Source organism: Cygnus atratus, unplaced genomic scaffold (assembly GCF_013377495.2).
Source record: "Cygnus atratus isolate AKBS03 ecotype Queensland, Australia unplaced genomic scaffold, CAtr_DNAZoo_HiC_assembly HiC_scaffold_42, whole genome shotgun sequence".
Lineage (NCBI taxonomy): Eukaryota > Metazoa > Chordata > Aves > Anseriformes > Anatidae > Cygnus > Cygnus atratus.
This window is the reverse complement of record NW_026110018.1, coordinates 224834-245690: the sequence shown is the minus strand read 5'-3', so window position 1 is coordinate 245690 and position 20857 is coordinate 224834. Positions and strand designations below refer to the sequence as shown.

General features: G+C 51.5%; 2 protein-coding genes across 2 annotated transcripts; one reads left to right on the top strand and one right to left on the bottom strand.

The window, feature by feature from the left end:
* The first annotated feature begins 6650 nt into the window (after positions 1-6650).
* Positions 6651-7879, top strand: LOC126913727 (olfactory receptor 14C36-like). Its single transcript, XM_050716824.1, has 3 exons — positions 6651-6944; positions 7033-7491; positions 7862-7879. Exons 1-3 carry the CDS (start codon positions 6651-6653, stop codon positions 7877-7879), a joined length of 771 nt encoding a protein of 256 aa, XP_050572781.1.
* Positions 7880-8027: 148 nt separating this feature from the next.
* LOC126913726 (olfactory receptor 14C36-like) lies at positions 8028-17390 on the bottom strand. Its single transcript, XM_050716823.1, has 2 exons — positions 16545-17390; positions 8028-8156 (listed from the first exon to the last, which is right to left on the bottom strand). Exons 1-2 carry the CDS (start codon positions 17388-17390, stop codon positions 8028-8030), a joined length of 975 nt encoding a protein of 324 aa, XP_050572780.1.
* Between the last annotated feature and the right edge of the window lie 3467 nt (positions 17391-20857).

The window sequence follows — 20857 nt, the reverse complement described above, 5'->3', positions numbered from 1 at the left end:
CCCTGGAACCTTCCCGGGGCAACCAAAGAGATCCTTTGAGATTCCAAGCATCTTCTTGAGTCACCCCAGCATCTCCACTGTGGACCCATTGAGGACATCTTTCAGGGAACACAGAGATCCTCCTGCATAACTCAGGCATCGCCTTGGTATACCCAAGCACCTCCCTTGGACACACAAGCATATCCATGGGGAACACAAGCACCTCATTGCAGGAGGCGAGCATCACGCTGTCCATCCAAGCATCTCTCTGGGGAAAAGAAGCATCTCCCAAGGGAACATAAGCATCCTCCTTGAGGAACAAAGCATCCTCTTGGACACGCAAGCAAGTTCCTGGTGCATCCTAAACTGTCCCCTGGGAACTCCAACTTTTTTCTTGACAACACAAATACATCCCCAGGACACACAAGCATCTACCTAGAGCACCCAAACGTCTCCGTGGAGCTCTCTCACATTTCCCTGGGAACACAGTTATATCATCCCTGAGGTGCCAATCTTCTCCCCAGGGAACCCAAGCATCTTCCAGCAGGACTCACGCACCTCCCCACAGCACTCAAGTGTCTTGCTGGAGCACTGAAGAATTTCCACTGTGAACCCATCACCTCCTGATGTACTAAGACATTGCGCAAAGGCATGGAAGCATTACTTTGAAGAACCCAGGCACCTGTATACAGAACCCAAGCACCATCTTGGAAGAACGAAACACCTCCCTGAGGAGCAGTAGAATAAACTTATGGGTGCCCAAGCATCTGCATAGGTCACCCAAGAACATCTTTCAAGCACCCAGGAATGTCCCTCCAACAATGAGGCACCTCTCTGGAGAAAGCATACATCACCCAGGGTCAAGCAATCGTCTCCCTGGGTACACAAGCATCTCCCCGGATAAGGAAAGCACCTTCCTGGAAGACCCAAGGAGTTTCTCGGGGTATGTAAGCATTTTGCCATGGCACACAAGCACCTGCAGAGGCACCCAAGGACCTCTCTGGGGACTACCGGTACCTTCCTGTGGTTCACAAGCCCCTCTCTGGAGCACCCAAGCATCTCACAGGGACAGACAAGCACCTCCCTAAGGCATGAAACACAATTGAAAACTTGGTGCATTCCAGCACCTCCCTGTAGGACACAGACTGCTCTCTGCAGTACTCAAGCATCTCCTGGGGGATCCAAGTGGCCACGTGGAATTGAGCATCTTCCAAGAAACCCCAGATATTCTCAGGGAACACAAGCTTCTTCTCCCCAGGGCATATAAGTATATCCCTGGGGCACAAGCAAAAGCCTCCCTGCAGCACACAGATTTCTTCCCTCATAATAAAAGTTTCTGCCCCTGTCACCCAAGCATCTCCCTGCAGCACAGAAGCACCTGCCTGGAACACCCAAGCACCTCATTGGAGTATCCAAGAGTCTCCCCACCGCACACCTCCATCTGAGTGGAGAACCCAAGCATCTCCCCAGGGCTCCAAAACACCACCTGGGGCACACAAATATCTCACTGGAGATGGGAAGCACCTCCCTTGGCTCCCACGAGCCTCCGTGGGGTGCACAAGTACCTGCCAGGCTCATTCAAGTACGTCCACAAGGCACCCAGGCATCTCCCCAGGGGACACCAGCATTTTAGTGGGGGACTCATGCATTCCCTCTTAGCACTCAAGCATCTCACTCCAGATGCACTGAAAAATTCTCCCAGACAACTGAAGAGTTGTTTACAAAAGTCAAGAACCTAACAAGAGCGCTGAAGCATCTACCCAGGGCACGAAGGAACATCCTTCAAGCACCCAAACACCTCAGGCATTTCCCCAGAGAATGCAAGCAGCTTTACTGAGGAACAAATGGCCTCACTTGAGGACTCCACTATCAGTCCAGGGCACCCAAGCACCTTTGGGGAAAAGAAGGCACCACCCTGGAGCACCCAAGCAGTTCATTGCAGCACCTGACTGTCTCCCTGAACATACAAGTATCTCCCTGGAGTACTCAATCTTTAAGAAGCAGGCTCCTGCCCTGGAGCACCCAGGCACCTCTGGGGGAACACAAGCACCTCTTTGGGCACCTAGGCATATCCCCAGGAAAATCATGCTCCTCCTGATGTCCTCAGACATCTCCCTACGGCTGCTTAGTTTCTTGCTGACTCAACAAGCATCTCCCTGGAACACCCAAGGTCCACACTGGAGAAAGCTAGAATCGCCGTGGGGCCAACAAGCACCTCGATGGATGAGAGAATCAGAGAAGTGTGGAGATGCCTGAGTTCCCTGGGAAATTGCTGCCTGCCTAAGTGAGGTGATTGTAGCATACAGGGAATTGCTACAGCCTGCAGCAACCAGGCACCTCCAGGGGGCACAAAAGCATCACTCATGGGCACCCCAGCATCTCCATAGGGCATGGATGAACATCCTTGGAGCTCCCAAGCACCTCCCTACAGCCATCAAACACTTCTCAGGAGAAGCCACACATCTTCCTGGGATGGCCAAGGATCTGCCTGGGTCACCCTCAAACCTCCGTGGACTCCCTAAGCCCCTTAGTTGGGTACACCTCATGTCTCTGGGGCACTCAGGCATCTCTTTGGAGCAGGCAAGCTTATCCAAAAGGTAGACAAGCATCTCCGTGGAGGAGCCAAGGTTCCTCCTTGGGGGTAACCAGGCATTTCCACAGGGCACCCAATCGTCTTCCCAAGGGAAACAAGCACCTCGCTTGAGGCACCAAGCACCTCTGCACAACAAGCATCTTCCTGGAGAAATAAGTATTTCCCCCAGAAGCATCCCCATCGAGTACCCAGGCACCTTCCTGCAGCACCCAAACATCTCCCCATGGCATCCAAGCACCTCCCTGGAACATGCAAGCAACTTTTTTGAAACATCTAAGAATGTCGCTGGGGGACTTAGACTTCCTCTAAGCTCAGGATCGATGCATCCTGACGAGAAAGAGGTCAAGCAAGGTGTGTAGAAGACCTGTGTTGTGTTCACTTCCCCACATGCTGTTTCTTTCCTTATCAATTGGCACAAATGACCAGGTTTGGTGCCCGTCACTGCCTCCCTTACGTCATCTCTTGGTGCATTGGAAGAGGTCCTTGACCAGATAGACTGGAAGGAGCAGGTCCTCTGCTTCAGCATCCCTTTACACAAAACATCCAGGAGGATTTGGGAGCTTCTTGATAACATCTTGATGGAATGGAAGACTGGGGAGCCCTGCAGGACCTCTTGTTATAAACCAAGATGAGGTGCTCAGGGGTGTAAAAGGCAGGGATGAGAAGGTAGAGTTGAGGCTGCTGAGAGAGGGGAACAAGGCAGAGCGGAGGCCTTGAGGTGAGCAAACTTGGACCTGTTGGTGGACCTGCTTGGAGGAATCCCATGGGATATGGCACTGCAGAGAGGAGTGGTGCAAGGAGCAGTTTAATGCTTGAGGATCTTCTCTTTGAACCCAAGTGCCGTCCACCCAGACACAAATGAAGTCAAGAAAAAGTGGCAGGAGCCTGTCATGGATGAGAAAGGAGCTACTAACCAAAACCAGAGAGAAGAAGGAAGCAGTTAAACCATTGCATCTGGGTGCCTTCCATTATCGTTGATGCTGACAGAGGTTCAGTGATTCTATGTGGGAGATTCCCATTGGAAGTTATCTGCTCGGGGAACGTGAGAGGATCTTGGGCCCTGCTCCTGGCTTTACACAGGGTCCAAGACCAGCTGCTGGAAGAATCCACATTGCATGTGTGTCTGTAGAGGTATATATTTCCCCAGAAAATACCCTAGCATACGAACAGCCCAACATTCATTGACTCTGGTCCAGGCTTTGCTTGCTTTGTACTGTCATTGGGTGTTTCAGAGATGGTTCTCATGGTAATTCTTGCCTGGGTCGGAAATTCCGCTAAACAAGTACCTCCCTTAGTGCCTCTAGAGTCCTGACACTCCTCATGGTGTTACATAATGAGAGTCACCACAGTCAGAGTGAGCCATCTGCACCCAGCCATGAACAGGTGACAAAACGGAGCTTCAGGGCAGGGGGACCTTGGGAATCTCCAGCCTTCAGCCAACAGAAAGCCCCTGAAGGTGGCAAGGAGACATGGCCAGTGCTGCACGTGGGGCAGAATACCTGCATCCATCAGGGCAGGGCTGGATGTGAGCAGCTGAGAGGGGACCCTGGAGAAAAGAGCCTGGGTGCTATGAGGACACCATAGGAGCCAGTGGGACATGCTGACAGGGAGCAAGGCCAGCTCCTTACGGGGCTGCACTAGGGGCAGCGGGAGCCACCCAGGCTACTTGGGTTATCGTCCCTCTCGACTCAGTGCTGCTGTGGCTACCTCTGGAGCAGTGTGTCCCAGGGTGCGGCTCCTGGTTTTGGAGGAGTGCAGAGGAACTGAAGAATGTGGAAGGGAGGTCTGCCAGGAAGGGCTTCAGTGTTTGAAGCTCCCCATCTGTGTGGGGAGGCTGAGGGACCGGGGCTTCTTTGGGCCTGTGGCATGGAGGCAGTAGAGGAGGAGGCTGAAACTGGTCTCAGAGCAGGTGGAGCTTTTCTTTCTAGTGGGAAAGAGTATAAGAAACACCAAGTGTATCAAGTGCGGCCTGGGGCATTGAGATTGGGTCTGAGGAGAAATCTTTTTTGAAGAGCAGAGCTGTGGTGCAACAGCTCCCCCAGAAGAATTCTGGATAACCCCTTGGCTTTGTATTTTGTGGAATTCTCAGGGCAGATGGAGAGACATCAGTCAAGGCAGGAAGGTGCTCAGGCGAGGGCAAGGTGAAAAGCAGGGTGGATGACAGGGGCCAGCAAAGAAGGAAACAGGTGCACAGGCATGGGATACCATAGAAGACCCTGTGGTGGTTATGGTCAGGGATATTTTGCAAGGTTGAAAGCCTTCAACAGAGCCAACAGCTTTGTCTGCTGGGCTCTGGCTTTAGTCTCTCTCACGGATGCCTATGAGGAGACACCTTCTTCTTAAAGCATTACAGTCTCATTGCCTCCTCATCCTCCTTGGGGAGCCTGGGAGATGTCCTCCTGTAGCCTTGTACTTGGCATTGCCCATCCCCACACTGAACTGACCCAAGAAGAGCCCTAAACCCCGCCGGAGGGACAGGATCTCCCTTCCCAGAAGCTGAGGTCAGGGCCCGACTGTTGGACTTCATGGCACACATCAAGGTTTCCTCAGCATCAGGGCCACCTTTCCTTGGCCTTGGTCTCCCCATCATCACCGCCTGCACTTTTCTGCTCAAAGAAGGCCATGGGGAGGCTTTGTCAGTAATGTCCCTCAGTGGGACTCATTAACGCTGTGAGAGGCTTTGGTGTTTGCATCTGCGTTCTCTACTTGAGAAAGGTCTTCCATTTCCTCTGAGTGCCTGAGGCTCCTGGGCTCTGCCCCAGCCCACCGGGGGGGTCAGTAAAAAGCCTTGGGCTGGGCCTGTGCTGCTGAGCTGGGACGGCTCGTGGGATGGAGGGAGGGAGCTCCTGGCAAGCGGGCAGCACTGCAGAGAGACAGCTCTGCCCAGGAGCAGCTCCTCTGCCAGGCGCAGCAGGGCTGGGGGCACTGCCTGCAGCTGGCATGGGGAGAGGAGAGAAGGGGGAGAGAGGTTCAGGGCAGCCTGGGGGGGGAAGGCAGAGGAGAGCTGGCAGAGGGAGAAATCCTCACAGCCACCTCCCCACGGTAAGTGTGTGGGTGCAGGGCAATGCCGCTGCGCACCCTGCCAGGCTCTCCTGGAGCTGGCACAGCCCTCAGCCGATGGGAGCTGTCAGGAGGACGCTCGGTGTTGGAGCTGAAGGGCACGCAGGGCTTGCTGTGCTGCAGGGTCAGCGTGCAGGGCCCGAGGGCTCCCTTCTCTTGGGGCCGGCTGCAGGCTGTGCAGCCGGGGGTGCAGGCAGGGGTGCCCAGGGCTGTGGTGCAGAGCAGGGTCCCTGCTGTGCCCCAGGGGCTGTGTGCCGGGGCAGGGCCTCTGCCGCCTGCCAGGCTCAGCACTCATCCTGCCCGGGGAGCTGCCCGGGGGCTGCAGGGAGAAGCTGCGGGTGGAAGGAGCCCCCCCGGCACGGCAGGGCAGGGCAGGGCAGGGCAGGGCAGGGCAGGGCAGGGTCCTGCTGCTGCCCAGAGCCTGCTGCTGGCTGCTCACAGCCCCACACCTCCCCAGGGCACTGCACAGCAGAACTGCAAGGCAAGACCTACCAGAAGGCAGTGCACCTTCTACAATCTCTGCTTCCATTTTCCTGCCTGTGTTGTGAGTCAGAGGGATGGTAATGGAGCTGTAGTTTCTGTATTAGAAACTAAGGCTCCTTGAGCATTGCTGTAGATATGAGGCACCTCGCACACCTCAATGTACAGACAGTACCAACATTACCTTTGTTGTTTCTTGAGGAATTATTTGACCTTCTCCTCATGACCTGCAAACGGGGAGATGTCCCTGGCCAGCAGACTTCTCAGATCACTCCGGGTTCCCTTCTACCTGTTGCTGCAGACCAGGACTGACTGCCGCAGAGCCCACAGCAGAGCCCCCTGCTTGTTGTGGCACCCTCAGAGCACCAACCAGACATAAGACAAGGAACGGCAGAAAGATCTGCCTGAACTGAATGAGGCAGTGTTTTGCTTTGTGGGGTGTTTGTTGAGATATGTAGTGGATTTTAGTCAAAGAAGTCCTTAAATTTTGCACTGTCATTTCTTCCTTTTGTCAGGCTCCCTTGCCCAGAGGCAGGAAATGTGTAATGGCAGCTCCATCACAGAGTTCCTCTTCCTGGCATTTGCAGGCACGCGAGAGCTGCAGCTCTTACAGTTCTGGCTCTTCCTGGGCATCTACCTGGCTGCCCTCCTGGGTAATGGCCTCATCATCACAGCCGTAGCCTGCGACCACCGCCTCCACACACCCATGTACTTTTTCCTCCTCAACCTTGCGCTCCTCGACCTGGGTGGCATCTCCACCTCTGTTCCCAAAGCCATGGCCAATGACCTCTGGAACATGAGGACCATTTCCTATGCAGGATGTGCTGCACAGGTCTTTCTGCTACTCTTTTTCTTTCTAAGCAGAGTTTTCTCTTCTCACCATCATGGCCTATGACCGCTACGTTGCCATCTGCCAGCCCCTGCACTACGGGACCCTCCTGGGCAGCAGAGCCTGTGCCACCATGGCAGCAGCTGCCTGGGGCAGTGGCTTTCTCAACGCTTTGCTGCACACTGCCAATACATTTTCAATACCTCTCGACCGAAGCAATGCCCAGGATCTCTTCTGTGAAATCCCCCAGATCCTCAAGCTCTCCTGCTCAGACTCCTACCTAAGGGAAGCTGGGATGATTGTGCTTACTGCTTTTCTAATGCTGGGGTGTTTTGTTTTCATTGCTCTGTCCTATGTGCAGATCTTCAGGGCTGTGTTGAGGATCCCCTCGCTGCAAGGACGGCACAAAGCCTTTTCTACGTGCCTCCCTCACCTGGTCATTGTCTCACTGTTTGTCGGCACAGTCATGTTTGCTCACCTGAAGCCCCCCTCAATCTCTTCCCCTTCTCTGGACCTGGCGCTGGCAGTTCTGTACTCAGTGGTGCCTCCAGCAGTGAACCCCCTCATCTACAGCATGAGGAACCAGGACCTCAAGGATGTAATGTGGAAACTGATGACTAGGTGTATTTCATAAGCCATAAGCTGACTGCATTTTTCTGAAAATCTCTCGTAATGTTACTCATGATAAGCCAAGCCTGTTTTATATTCTTGTCTTGTGGTATTTTTTTCCCAGTTTTATTAGAATTGTTGTTCACCATTAGACCTCATTATTCATTGTGCCTGTGTATTTAAAACAATTTAAACCAATTATAATGACTCTCACTCGCCGAGGTGATTGGCTCCGGTGCAGACACCTTCTGCATAGGAGCGGGGGATGGCAGTGTGCAGGGGCTTCCCTTCAGGAGCGCCCCCCTCTGTAGGACGAAGGCAGCCCCTAGGGAGCACGAGCGACCAGGAGTGCTGCGAACAGAGCAGGCAAACAGGGCGTGGGGCATCGGTCAGGGTACGGCACGGCAGTCTGCGTGGCAGTTCATGCAGGCAGGGTGCTGCAGCGAGCTCCCGTGACAGACCAGTCCTGGCAAACGGTCAGCAGAAGGCCACCTCCACACTTGCCAAAAAGGAGGTGGGGACCCAAACTGAGCTTCCAAAAAAGTACGCAGCTGTCCAGGTGTCAGGCTGCAGGGAATGCCAAAGCTTCACACCACCGTTGGGCAGCTGCAGAGACAGCAGTTGCGTGAGACGTGAGCAGGTGGAAGACCTGCTCTGCATGGTAGCTGAGCTATGAAAAGAGGTTGAAAAACTTATGAACATCTAGGATTCAGAGAGGGAGATAGACTGTTGATGCCTAACTCTGGCCTCTGCGGAACAAGAACAGGCACCAGGAATTCCCCAACACAAAGAGAATGCAGTATCCATCCCTCAGCAGACACAAGGCAGAAGCTACAAGGATATGAATGAGTGGAAACAAGTCCAGGCTCGAGGTGGCAGGCAAAATCCTGCCACAAAAGGTAGACCTGAGCAACAAGTATAAGGCCCTGGAGGCTGAAAGGCAGTCGATGGATGGAGAAGGTGACGATCCCTCTTCCACCAGAGATATTGCTAGGGTTGGAAAGGCCAACCCCCTGTATAGTGACCACAGGCAGGAGGAAGAAAAGGCAGGTTTTAGTTGGGGGTGATTCCACAATCGGGGGAACAGAGGGTCCAATACAGAGAGGGGACCCTCCTCTAAGGGAAGTCTGCTGCCTTCCTGGGGCCCAGGTTAAGGACATCACAAGGAGACTTCCCAGCTTGGTTCAACCCTCAGACTATTAGCGATTGTGGAATCTATTACCGATTATATCTAATTTAAAAGTACCCTCCTTCAGGTTTAAAACACTACCCCTTGTCTCATTATGATAGTCCCTGAGAAAAGGTCCCTCCCCAGCTTTTCCGTAGGCCCCCTTTAGGTACTGAAAGGCTGCTTTATGGTCTCTCCAGGCTGAAAAGAAACAGCTTTCATTGAAAAGGTGCCCCAGTCATCATCTTTTTGGCCTCTTCTAGACTCGTTCTAATACTTCCACTTAGCCTTGCTGAACCTCATGAGTTTTGCACAAGCCCCCCTCTCAAGCCTGTCCAGGTCCCTGTGGATGGTATCCCTTCCCTGCCACATGTCAGCTGCACCACCCAGCTTGGTGTCATCAACAAACTCACTGAGACTGCACTCAATCACACTGTCCATGTCCCCGACAGATGTTGTACCACCAATGCTGTAAGCACATTGTAGAAGACCACCACATTTGTCAGGCACGATCTGCCTTAGTGAAGCCGTGTTGGCTGTCACCACCAGCCCAGAAAGGCAGGGTAGCGTGACATAGCAGAGAAGGGCATTCACAATGAACCTGTGCAAGAAGGGTGGCAGAAATCTCACAGGAACGCTGGGGGTTGTTTCTAGAGACCCATCCAGAGTAATGTCAGCGGCTCTGTGAGGTGCCCACATCTGAGCCGGCTTCGTGCACTGCTCATACACACAGGGCTGCTCAGAGACGCGAGTCCCTGCCTTGCACACACACTGACAGTGCACTGCAGCACTTGCAGGGTCCCTCCGGCTCCTGCAGTTGGTAACTGCTCCTGCAGTTGGTACCACTGCTGTTGGTAATAGAAGATGAAATAATACAATATTGCTTAATGTGTTACATTTGCGATGTACTGTTCCGGGGCTGCGCTTGGAAGATACAAAATATATGTGCAAGGATAGCATGAGAGAATGCACCGATTCATGATGAGGAGTAAGGAGGACTAAAAGAATGCCAAAATTGCAAGACATCTAGATAACTGAGGCCTCTCGGACCCCGAGAACTGGATCGAACCAACCTTGTGGTTTGGACTGAGACCAAGGGCTCAGAGAGCATGCGTAAGAAGAAAAGGTTGAAAAGTTCAACTCTGATGAAGACATCTTACTTCATCCCGACGACCACCCGGACGACCACCAGAGAGTGATACGCAAGCGTAGAAGGACTGAGAAGATAATTAGCATACGAAGCGGGGCTAGGCGGAGCTAGGAAATGAATATGCATAGATGTGTTGTGAAACTTAATGCATATGTAATATTTTAGGAGATAAAAGAGAACTGAGTGAACAAATCGGACAAAGTTAGATTTGGGCAGGCATGCCCCTAACTTCTGGTGCCTAATAAAGCTCCTTCATATAATCACTTTGTGGATTATGTGTTTTCATGTACGCTAACACTGCCAGAGGCTGGGAGGCACCTCAGCCCTGTGGTGGGTGCATCGCCATGCTCTGCCCTCTTCTGGGATGCCCCAAGGCATGAGGACTGGGCACATGGACCTTGGAGTTTCAAGGAAGCACATCGCAGAGCTGCATTCAGGTCTTGCACTTTGAACTAGACGGTCTCTGAAGGCGCCTTCCAGCTGAACTATTCTGTGTTATTCAGGCAGAAGCCCCGTGGCTGTTATGCTACAATGAAGGGACCTGAAGACGCTGTCTGCCCCACTGACCTTCATGACACCCCTAGGGATATCTGATGGCCTTTGTGCTCACTCATTTCCCTCTCTCCACATACATACGAATTGCCTGCTGGCAGCAGTAGCAGCAAAGGATTTCTGTTCCCGTGTCTCCCCTGCACACACACAGGCCCCTGCTCTTCTTCTAAGCCACCCCATCTCCCAGGGAGCCTCTCCCAGGTGAGCACGTCTGTGCTGGCCTGGCCAGCCACTGCTGCAGCCCTTGGCCATGATCCCCACAGCTCCAGCTGGCAGTGCTGCTCTGCAGAGCGAGGGGGCTGTGGTGCCCAGGGCACGGGGGCACTTTGCAGGGCCGTGCTGGTCAGGCTGGGGGGCAGAGCCAGCTGGTGGGGGCCCTGCCACTGACCACCTCCCACAGCTCTTCTGTGGCCATGGGGTGCTCAGAGGTGCCCAGCCTGGCAGAGTGAGGAGCCTCTTTGCACGCTCTTCCTTGGGCACGTTCGGATCTGACAGCAACTCCAGAAGATGCCGTGAGCCTTCAGGCACGGCCCTTTTAGGAGAGAAATGATTCTCTGTAGGCCAGGTGTGTCACTGCAGTGCCCACTGCCTGTCCCTGCCTGCGGTCATTTTCAGCACGGCCACACAGCAGCACTGGCAGCAAGCTGCAGGAGCAGCCAGGCCTTACACCACCAGCAGGGCTCAGAAGGAGAGGGTGGCAGTGGCAAGGGAGCAGCTCTGCATGGACCCAGTGCTGGTGCTCCCTGGCCGTGCTGCTGGGCCCGACTCTTTTCCCCTCCTCCTCTGCATATAGGCACTGTCCCTGCAGATACAGAAATGGCCTCACAAAAAGGATGTCCGACAAACAAGTCCATGCAAGTTTTGTTTATTTTCACAAAGACTCCTCTTTTAGAGTAACATCTGGGCTATTCTAGACAGGTAGACACTGAACTGGGAGTGTGATGAATAATGACATTTTAATGGGCAACATTATGAGAATCAAAAAACTATATATTGAAAGGAAAAACAAACAAAACAAAACAAAAACAAACAAAAAAACCACCACCAAAAATAAATAAAAAAAAAATCCCAACAATAATTGAAAACTTACCAAAACTGTCCTGGTTTCAGGTAGGACAGAGTTAATTTTCCTCCTAGTAGCTGGCAGGGTGTTATGTTTTGGATTAGGATGAGAAGAGCGCTGATAACATGCTGATGTTTTAATTGTTGTAGAGCAATGCTTACACCAAGCCAAGGACTTTTCAGCTTCTCGCTCTGTCCTGCTAGCGAGCAGGCTGGGGGTGCAGCAGGAGCTGGGAGGGGACAGACCCAGGACAGCTGACCCAAACTGGCCAAAGGGGTATTCCATACCATCTGACGTCATGCTGAACAATATATAGGGGTGGCTAGCCGGGGTGGGGGGGCCGGCTGCTCGGGGATAGGCTGGGCATCGGTCGACGGGTGGTGAGCAATTGCATTGTGCATCACTTATTTTGTACACATTATTACTATTATTATTATTATTATTATTATTATTATTATTGTTATTATTTTTTCCACCTGAACAAACCAGTGGCCACCAACTAAAAGAGAATACTTTGGAGAAACTTTTTGAAGAGGTCCACCAACTTAAAGAGAATCTATATTCCCCCCCATCTGAACGAACCAGTGGCCACCAACTAAAAGAGAATACTTTGGAGAAACTTTTTGAAGAGGTCCACCAACTTAAAGAGAGTGTATTTTCTTCCCCACCTGTACGAACCAGCGTCTCGGCTATTAGGGGTAAACGCGCATCCGTGCAAAGAAGACAATATGGTGGGTACACACCCCGCGCCACCCTGTGGTTCTACCTACGTGACCATGGAGAGGACATGAGAAAATGGGATGGAAAATCTACTGAGACCCTAGAGGCACGGGTACGTGAGTTGCAAAAGAAAACAATCGGGAGAAAGGGGTTCTCTGAAAAGTTTGCTGCTCCAACTTCTAGCAGGCAGTCTTTTAAACACAGAAACGCAGATTCTGACCAGGACTAGAGGGGCCCTGCCTCCAGCCAGGGGGAGGAAAGGGACAACCGAGTTTATTGGACTGTGTGGATTCGATGGCCTGGCACGTCTGACGCACAGAAGTATAAGGCTTTAGTAGACACCGGTGCACAATGTACTCTAATGCCATCAAGCTGTAAAGGGCCAGAGCCCATCTGTATTTATGGCGTGACAGGGGGATCCCAGCAGTTAACTGTATTGGAAGCTGAAGTGAGTCTAACTGGAAATGAGTGGCAAAAGCACCGTATTGTGACTGGCCCGGATGCTCCGTGCATCCTTGGCATAGACTATCTTAGAAGAGGATATTTCAAGGACCCAAAAGGGTTCCGCTGGGCTTTTGGCATAGCTGCCTTAGAGACAGAGGACATTAAACAGTTGTCTACCTTGCCCGGTCTCTCAGAGGACCCTTCTGTTGTGGGGCTGCTGAGGGTTGAAGAACAGCAAGTGCCAATCGCTACCACAACTGTGCACCGGCGGCAATATCGCACCAACCGAGACTCCCTGATTCCCATCCACGAGCTAATTCGTCAACTGGAGAGCCAAGGAGTGATCAGCAAGACCCATTCACCTTTTAATAGTCCCATATGGCCAGTGCGAAAGTCTAATGGTGAGTGGAGACTAACAGTGGACTATCGTGGCCTGAACGAAGTCACGCCACCACTGAGTGCTGCAGTGCCGGACATGCTAGAACTCCAGTACGAACTGGAATCAAAGGCAGCCAAGTGGTATGCCACAATTGATATTGCTAATGCATTTTTCTCCATCCCTCTAGCAGCACAGTGCAGGCCACAGTTTGCTTTCACTTGGAGGGGAGTCCAATACACTTGGAATCGGCTGCCCCAGGGGTGGAAACATAGCCCTACCATTTGCCATGGACTGATCCAGTCTGCGCTGGAGCAGGGGGAGGCTCCTGAACACCTGCAGTACATCGATGACATCATTGTGTGGGGTGACACGGCAGAGGAAGTTTTCGAGAAAGGGAAGAAAATAGTCCAAATCCTTCTGAAGGCCGGTTTTGCCATAAAACAAAATAAAGTCAAAGGACCTGCACGAGAGATCCAGTTTTTAGGAATAAAATGGCAAGATGGACGTCGTCAAATCCCAATGGATGTGATCAACAAAATAACAGCTATGTCTCCACCAACTAGCAAAAAGGAAACACAAACTTTCCTAGGTGTCGTGGGGTTTTGGAGAATGCATATTCCAAATTACAGTCTGATTGTAAACCCGCTCTACCAAGTAACTCGTAAGAAGAATGCTTTTGAATGGGGCCCTGAGCAACGACAAGCCTTTGAACAAATTAAACAGGAAATAGTTCATGCAGTAGCCCTTGGGCCAGTCCAAACAGGACCAGACGTAAAGAATGTGCTCTACACCGCAGCCGGGGAGAATGGTCCCACCTGGAGCCTCTGGCAGAAAGAACCTGGGGAAACTCGAGGTCGACCCCTGGGGTTTTGGAGTCGGGGATACAGAGGATCTGAGGCCCGCTATACTCCAACCGAAAAGGAGATATTGGCAGCATATGAGGGAGTTCGATCTGCTTCGGAAGTGGTCGGTACTGAAGCGCAGCTCCTTCTGGTACCCCGACTGCCGGTACTGGGTTGGATGTTCAAAGGAAGGGTCCCCTCTACACATCATGCAACTGATGCTACATGGAGCAAGTGGGTTGCACTGATTACTCAGCGGGCTCGAATAGGAAACCCCAGTCGCCCAGGAATCCTGGAAGTGATTATGGACTGGCCAGAAGGCAAGTACTTTGGGATATCAGCAGAGGAGGAGGTGGTCCGTGCTGAAGAAGCCCCACTGTACAACAAGCTACCAGAAAATGAGAAGAAATACGCCCTGTTCACTGATGGGTCCTGTCGTATGGTGGGAAAGCATCGGAGATGGAAAGCTGCTGTATGGAGTCCTACACGACGAGTTGCAGAAGCTGCTGAGGGAGAAGGTGAATCGAGTCAGTTTGCAGAAGTGAAAGCCGTTCAGCTGGCCTTAGATATTGCTGAACGAGAAAAGTGGCCAGTTCTCTATCTCTACACTGATTCATGGATGGTAGCAAATGCCCTGTGGGGGTGGCTACAGCAATGGAAGCAGAACAACTGGGAACGCCGGGGCAAACCCATCTGGGCTGCTGCATTGTGGCAAGATATTGCTGCCCGGGTAGAGAACCTGGTTGTAAAGGTACGCCATGTAGATGCTCATGTGCCCAAGAATCGGGCTACTGAAGAACATCAAAATAACCAGCAGGTGGATCAGGCTGCTAAGATTGAAGTGGCTCAGGTGGACCTGGACTGGCAACATAAAGGTGAATTATTTATAGCCCGATGGGCCCATGACACCTCAGGCCATCAAGGTAGAGATGCAACATATAGATGGGCTCGTGACCGAGGGGTGGACCTGACCATGGACACTATAGCACAGGTTATTCATGATTGTGAAACATGTGCTGCAATTAAACAAGCCAAACGGTCAAAGCCTCTCTGGTATGGAGGACGATGGCTGAAATACAAATATGGAGAGGCCTGGCAGATTGATTACATCACACTCCCCCAAACCCGCAACGGCAAGTGCCACGTACTTACAATGGTGGAAGCAACCACCGGATGGCTGGAAACATATCCTGTGCCCCATGCCACCGCCCGGAACACTATCCTGGGCCTTGAAAAGCAAGTCCTATGGCGACATGGCACCCCAGAAAGAATTGAGTCAGACAATGGGACTCATTTCCGAAACAACCTTATAGACACTTGGGCCAAAGAACATGGTATTGAGTGGGTGTATCACATCCCTTATCATGCACCAGCCTCCGGGAAAGTTGAACGATACAATGGACTGTTAAAGACTACACTGAAAGCGATGGGTGCTGGGACATTCAAAAATTGGGAAACACATTTGGCAAAGGCCACCTGGTTAGTCAATACTAGAGGATCTGCCAACCGAGCTGGACCTGCCCAATCAAACCTGTTACGCACTGTAGAAGGGGATAAAGTTCCTGTAGTGCACGTAAGAAACATGCTGGGTAAGACAGTCTGGGCTACTCCTGCCTCAGGAAAAGGCAAGCCCATTCGTGGGATTGCTTTTGCCCAGGGACCTGGATGCACTTGGTGGGTAATGCAAAAGAATGGGGAGGTTCGGTGTGTACCTCAAGGGGACCTAATACTGGGTGAGAATAGCCCATGAGTTGAATTGTAGTATGTTAATTATCATATAACACTGTATGTCATCACTACCATGGTTGCTATATATCACAGATGAAAATGGTGACTAATTAGAAGGTATTGGAAAGAGTGTAACCTGAGCATGACATAAATGGTATGGAATAAGGGGTGGATATCTGTCCTGGTTTCAGGTAGGACAGAGTTAATTTTCCTCCTAGTAGCTGGCAGGGTGCTATGTTTTGGATTAGGATGAGAAGAGCGCTGATAACATGCTGATGTTTTAATTGTTGTAGAGCAGTGCTTACACCAAGCCAAGGACTTTTCAGCTTCTCGCTCTGTCCTGCTAGTGAGCAGGCTGGGGGTGCAGCAGGAGCTGGGAGGGGACAGACCCAGGACAGCTGACCCAAACTGGCCAAAGGGGTATTCCATACCATCTGACGTCATGCTGAACAATATATAGGGGTGGCTAGCCGGGGTGGGGGGGCCGGCTGCTCGGGGATAGGCTGGGCATCGGTCAACGGGTGGTGAGCAATTGCATTGTGCATCACTTATTTTGTACACATTATTACTATTATTATTATTATTATTATTATTGTTATTATTTTTCCTGTCTTAATAAACTGTCGTTATCTCAACTCACAGGCTTCACTTTCCCGTTTCTCTCCCCCATCCCGGAGAGGGAGGGGGGAGGGTGAGCGAACGGCTGTGTGGTGTTTGGCTGCCAGCCGGGCTAAACCACAACAAAAACTAAGGAAAGCAAAATCAAGAATTAAGACAACTACAATACCAACAGAAGACAGGTAGTCCTGTAATAAGTTACATTACAAGCCATTTTTGTGGCTTGTAACAAGATAAGTAGCTTGTTCTTTTTGAAACACTAGTTATCAATATCCTGAGGGCATGCTTTAGCTCCTGGTTCCTCAGGCTGTAGATGAGGGGGTTCAATGCTGGAGGCACCACCGCGTACACAACTGCCACTGCCAGATCCAGAGACGGAGAAGAGATGGAGGGGGGCTTCAGGTGGTCAAACATGGCAGTGCCGAGGAACAGAGAGACCACAGCGATGTGAGGGAGGCACGTGGCAAAGGCTTTGTGCTGTCCCTGCTGCGAGGGAATCCTCAGCACGGCCCTGAAGATCTGCACGTAAGACAGAACAATGAAAACAAAACACACCCAAAAGAAAAAAGCACTAACAACAAGAACTCGAACTTCCCTTAGGTAGGAGTCTGAGCAGGAGAGCTTGAGGATCTGGGGGATTTCACAGAAGAGCTGGTCTAGGGCATTGCCCTGGCAGAGAGGCAGTGAAAATGTATTGGCCGTGTGCAGGACAGCATTGAGAAAGCCACTGCCCCAGGCAGCTGCTGCCATGGTGGCACAGGCTCTGCTGCCCAGGAGGGTCCCATAGTGCAGGGGCTGGCAGATGGCGACGTAGCGGTCATAGGCCATAACAGTGAGAAGATAAAACTCAGCTCCAATGAAGAAGAGAAAGAGAAAGACCTGTGCAGCACATCCTACATAGGAAATGACCCTGGTGTCCCAGAGGGAATTGGTCAAGGCTTTGGGGACAGAGGTGGAGATGCTGCCCAGGTCAAGGAGGGCGAGGTTGAGGAGGAAGAAGTACATGGGTGTGTGGAGGCGGTGGTCGCAGGCTACGGCTGTGATGATGAGGCCGTTGCCCAGGAGGGCAGCCAGGTAGATGCCCAGGAAGAGCCCGAAGTGCAGGAGCTGCAGCTCCCGCGTGTCTGCGAATGCCAGGAGGAGGAACTCGGTGATGGAGCTGCTGTCCTTGGACATTTGGTGCCACTGGGCACAAGAGCCTGTTCAAGGAGGAAAAGGCAATGAGAACTTCCAGCAGACTTCTCTAAGATAAAAACTACTCCATTCCTCATCTAACTCACCAAAATACTTGCTCTCTCTCAGGAAGGGCTTTGGCAGGTCCCTTTCAGAAGCTCTGGTCGGTGTTGGCAGAAGGAGACACAGGAAGCTGGGGACTCTGCCAATGGCACAGAAGGCGTCAGTGCCGCTCTACAGCAACAGGCAAATAGAAACAAGGGTTGATCTCAGATTAAATCCACCCGTGATACTCAAGGTCTCTTTAGCATTTGCCATCCCAATTCAACCAACTGCAGAGCAGGACCATGGGGATTTTGTATTTTTTCTTTTGCTCCTTTTTCCCCACCATAACAGAGGAGGCTTTTTTTTTTTTTTTTTTTTTTTTTTAGGCAGAAATCCTTGGCAGTTCTGCTGACCTTCAAAAGAAAGGTGTTGAGAGGCCAAGGGACTGACCCTCAGAACAGTTTCAAAATGCAGATCAACAGACTCCTCACCCTCTCTCATTTTACCCAAGAAGGAACTCACCTCTCTTCTCTTAGGTAAGGACACAGGGGGATCGTTGCAGATGCATACATACAGCAGTTTATCTGAGACGTCCCTGGGACTCCTAGATCCTATGGAGATCATAGAATAATAGAATCATAGAATGGTTTGGGTTGGAAGGGACGTTAAAGATCATCTAATTCCAACCCCCTGCCATGGGCAAAGACACCTTCCACTAGACCAGGTTCCCCAAGGCCTCATCCCTGAAACAATCCGGGGAAGGGACAACCACAACTTCTCTGGACAACCTATCCCAGTTCCTCACCACCCTCATAGGAGAGAATTTCTTCCTTATATCTAATCTGATGCCATGGGAGAGCTGTGTCATTCGGGAGGAAGGCTGCAGCCCAGCAGGAACCCCAGGAAATGGCTCAAATGCCCTAGAGAATGAGTGCCAGGGTGGTGACAGCAAAGGGATGCATTTGGGTGGGGAACATGGGGCCTGGCAGAGACAAAGAGTTGAGGGAGAGGTCAGGGTAAAGCAGCAAAGGCAGCATGAGTGGTGGTGTTGGTGGGGGGGCCATGTTTGTGCCAGGAGCCTGAGTGGGTAACAGCTGGCAGGAGGCGAGGGTGATACTGTACGAGCCAGTCAAGAAATTCTCTAAGACTCAATTTGGAGGTTTAGAAAGCATTCATTCTTTTACTGCCGTGCTGGACACACTGAGTATCACTCCACCTAGTGTGCATACAGAACTGTTCAAGCTATAGGGGTTATATACATTCAAAACATACATATTAATCAGATTTCAAAAAAAAAAAAAGATTAACATATTCATACTATTTCCAGTAACTCATTAAAATATGTAAATGACTCTGACACATGCACATTTGTTTCCGCTGTCTTTCAGGGTTCTCTGGTGGTCATTGGTAGTCTTCCTCACTATGTTTGCTAGTTGAACCCAGTTCTTGTCCATGCTCAAATCATCTAAATCTTTCTTCTCTTATTCTTTCATCTTAGACGTGCATACAAAGCTTAGTCGGTTGCACATCCAAGGACATATGCACAACATGAGTTCCTCACCTAATCTTCTTCTGGCACATCCTCCAGGCCTGGGTCACCTTGCCCTCATTCTGAGATACAAGTCTGTAGGCTCTCATAGATAAAGCTGACTAGTGACTAAGGTAACATCAGGGATACAAAGTTTCTAAACTTCCTTCTATCTAACAAAATATAGTAAAGGTTTGACCTATCTGCTAATGAAGCTTTTCAAATTTGACTCCATTGTTCTGTCAAGGAAGAGACCATTTTTCCTTTCAGCTCGCTATTGAGGGGAGGCTGGGAAGCGCCTCCCAAGGCCGCTCCTGCCAGCAGAGAAAAGGCCGGGGATGAGGGGAGGGGAGGGGGCTGGAAGGGCGGTGGTGAGGTCCCTGCCGCTGTGCGGCCTGGTTGCCCCGCAGGAGATGTGCTGGCCGGCAGGCCTTGTGAGGTCACTCAGTATGTCACAGAGCACCCCAAGGCAGCAGGGATTGGAACTGGAGAGGCGGGTGGCAGAGCCCAGCCAGGGGCTGGCTGTGGGTCCCCTCTGCTGCAGCCGCCTGACGGAGCGTGGCAGGAGGAGGGCAGGCAGGGCTCACGGCTGCTGCACTCACGGTTGCCTTGCCACAGGCTGCTGTAGAGCTCGAGGCATGGCCACCACAGCCCCCGCCCCTCGGAAGGCACCGCAGCTGCTGGGACAAAGGCAGGTCTTGATACAGAGCCAAAAGAAAATGAAGTCATTGATGAGTAAGTTGAATAAGACTGGACCCAGTATTGACCCCTGGGGAACACCGGTAGCTACAGGCCTCCAACCAGACTCCACACCACTGAGTACAACCCTCTGAGCTCTGCCATCCAGTCAATTTTCAATCCACCTCACTGTCCACTCATCTAGGCTGTGCTTCCTGAGCTTGTCTATGAGGATGTTATGGGAGATAGTGTCAAAAGCCTTGCTGAAGTCAACGTAGACCACATTCACCGCTCTCCCCTCATCTACCCAGCTAGTCATCTCATCACAGACGGCTATTGGATTGGTTAAGCATGATTTCCCCTTGGGGAATCCATCCTGACTACTCCTGATCAACATATCTTCCACATGCTTGAAGATGACCTCCATGACCAGTTCTATTCTGGTACCTTCCAGAATGTGCAGTTCTGGTATTTCCGATATTAAGCTATGATCTAGGTCACAGGGTCCAAGACACAATCAGGCAGTGTCTTTTCATTCTCACCTGTTATGTCTTTTGCCCACTGACAACAGAGGGACAACAAAACAGGAGTGAACCCTGAAGTACAGCTGAGCTGGGGAAAGAGCTCCTCCACCACACTCCGCACTCGTGGGGGATCCCATCAGGACCCATGCACTTCAGGATGCCCAGTTTCTTTACATGGTTCCTAACCTGAGACGCGTCCATCAAGGGTAGGTCTTCCTTGCAGAGGAACTTGTGAAAATCTAGGATTTGGTGAATAAATCTCATTCCGTCTTCCAAGGAGAAGAGAGCCTCTTTCCCATCTTGCGATGCTCTGCATCAGGGTCAGAACAGCTCCATACACCACAGCAGGCTTGGACCAGACTTCAGGAAGAGCAACCTGGAGGAGAAGAGCCTGGGCACAACCAGGGATGCCATATGAGCTGGCAGTGCTAAAGACGAATATGGTCATGTCCACTTTGGGCTGCACTAGTAGGAGTTTGTTCACGCAGGCAAGGCAATTATCATCTTCCATGACTCCACACTGGTGTGGCCCTAACTGGAAGAATACTTCGTGGTGTGGGGCTCCTTTTCTAAAGGAATTCATAGCAGGTTTCATAAAGGTTTCATAGCAGGTGTGCCAATCCGGGGCTATGGGTCATGGGTGAGGAGGCTGAGACCTGCGCTTCCTAGGCCTGGTGAAGCACAGGCTCAGGGCA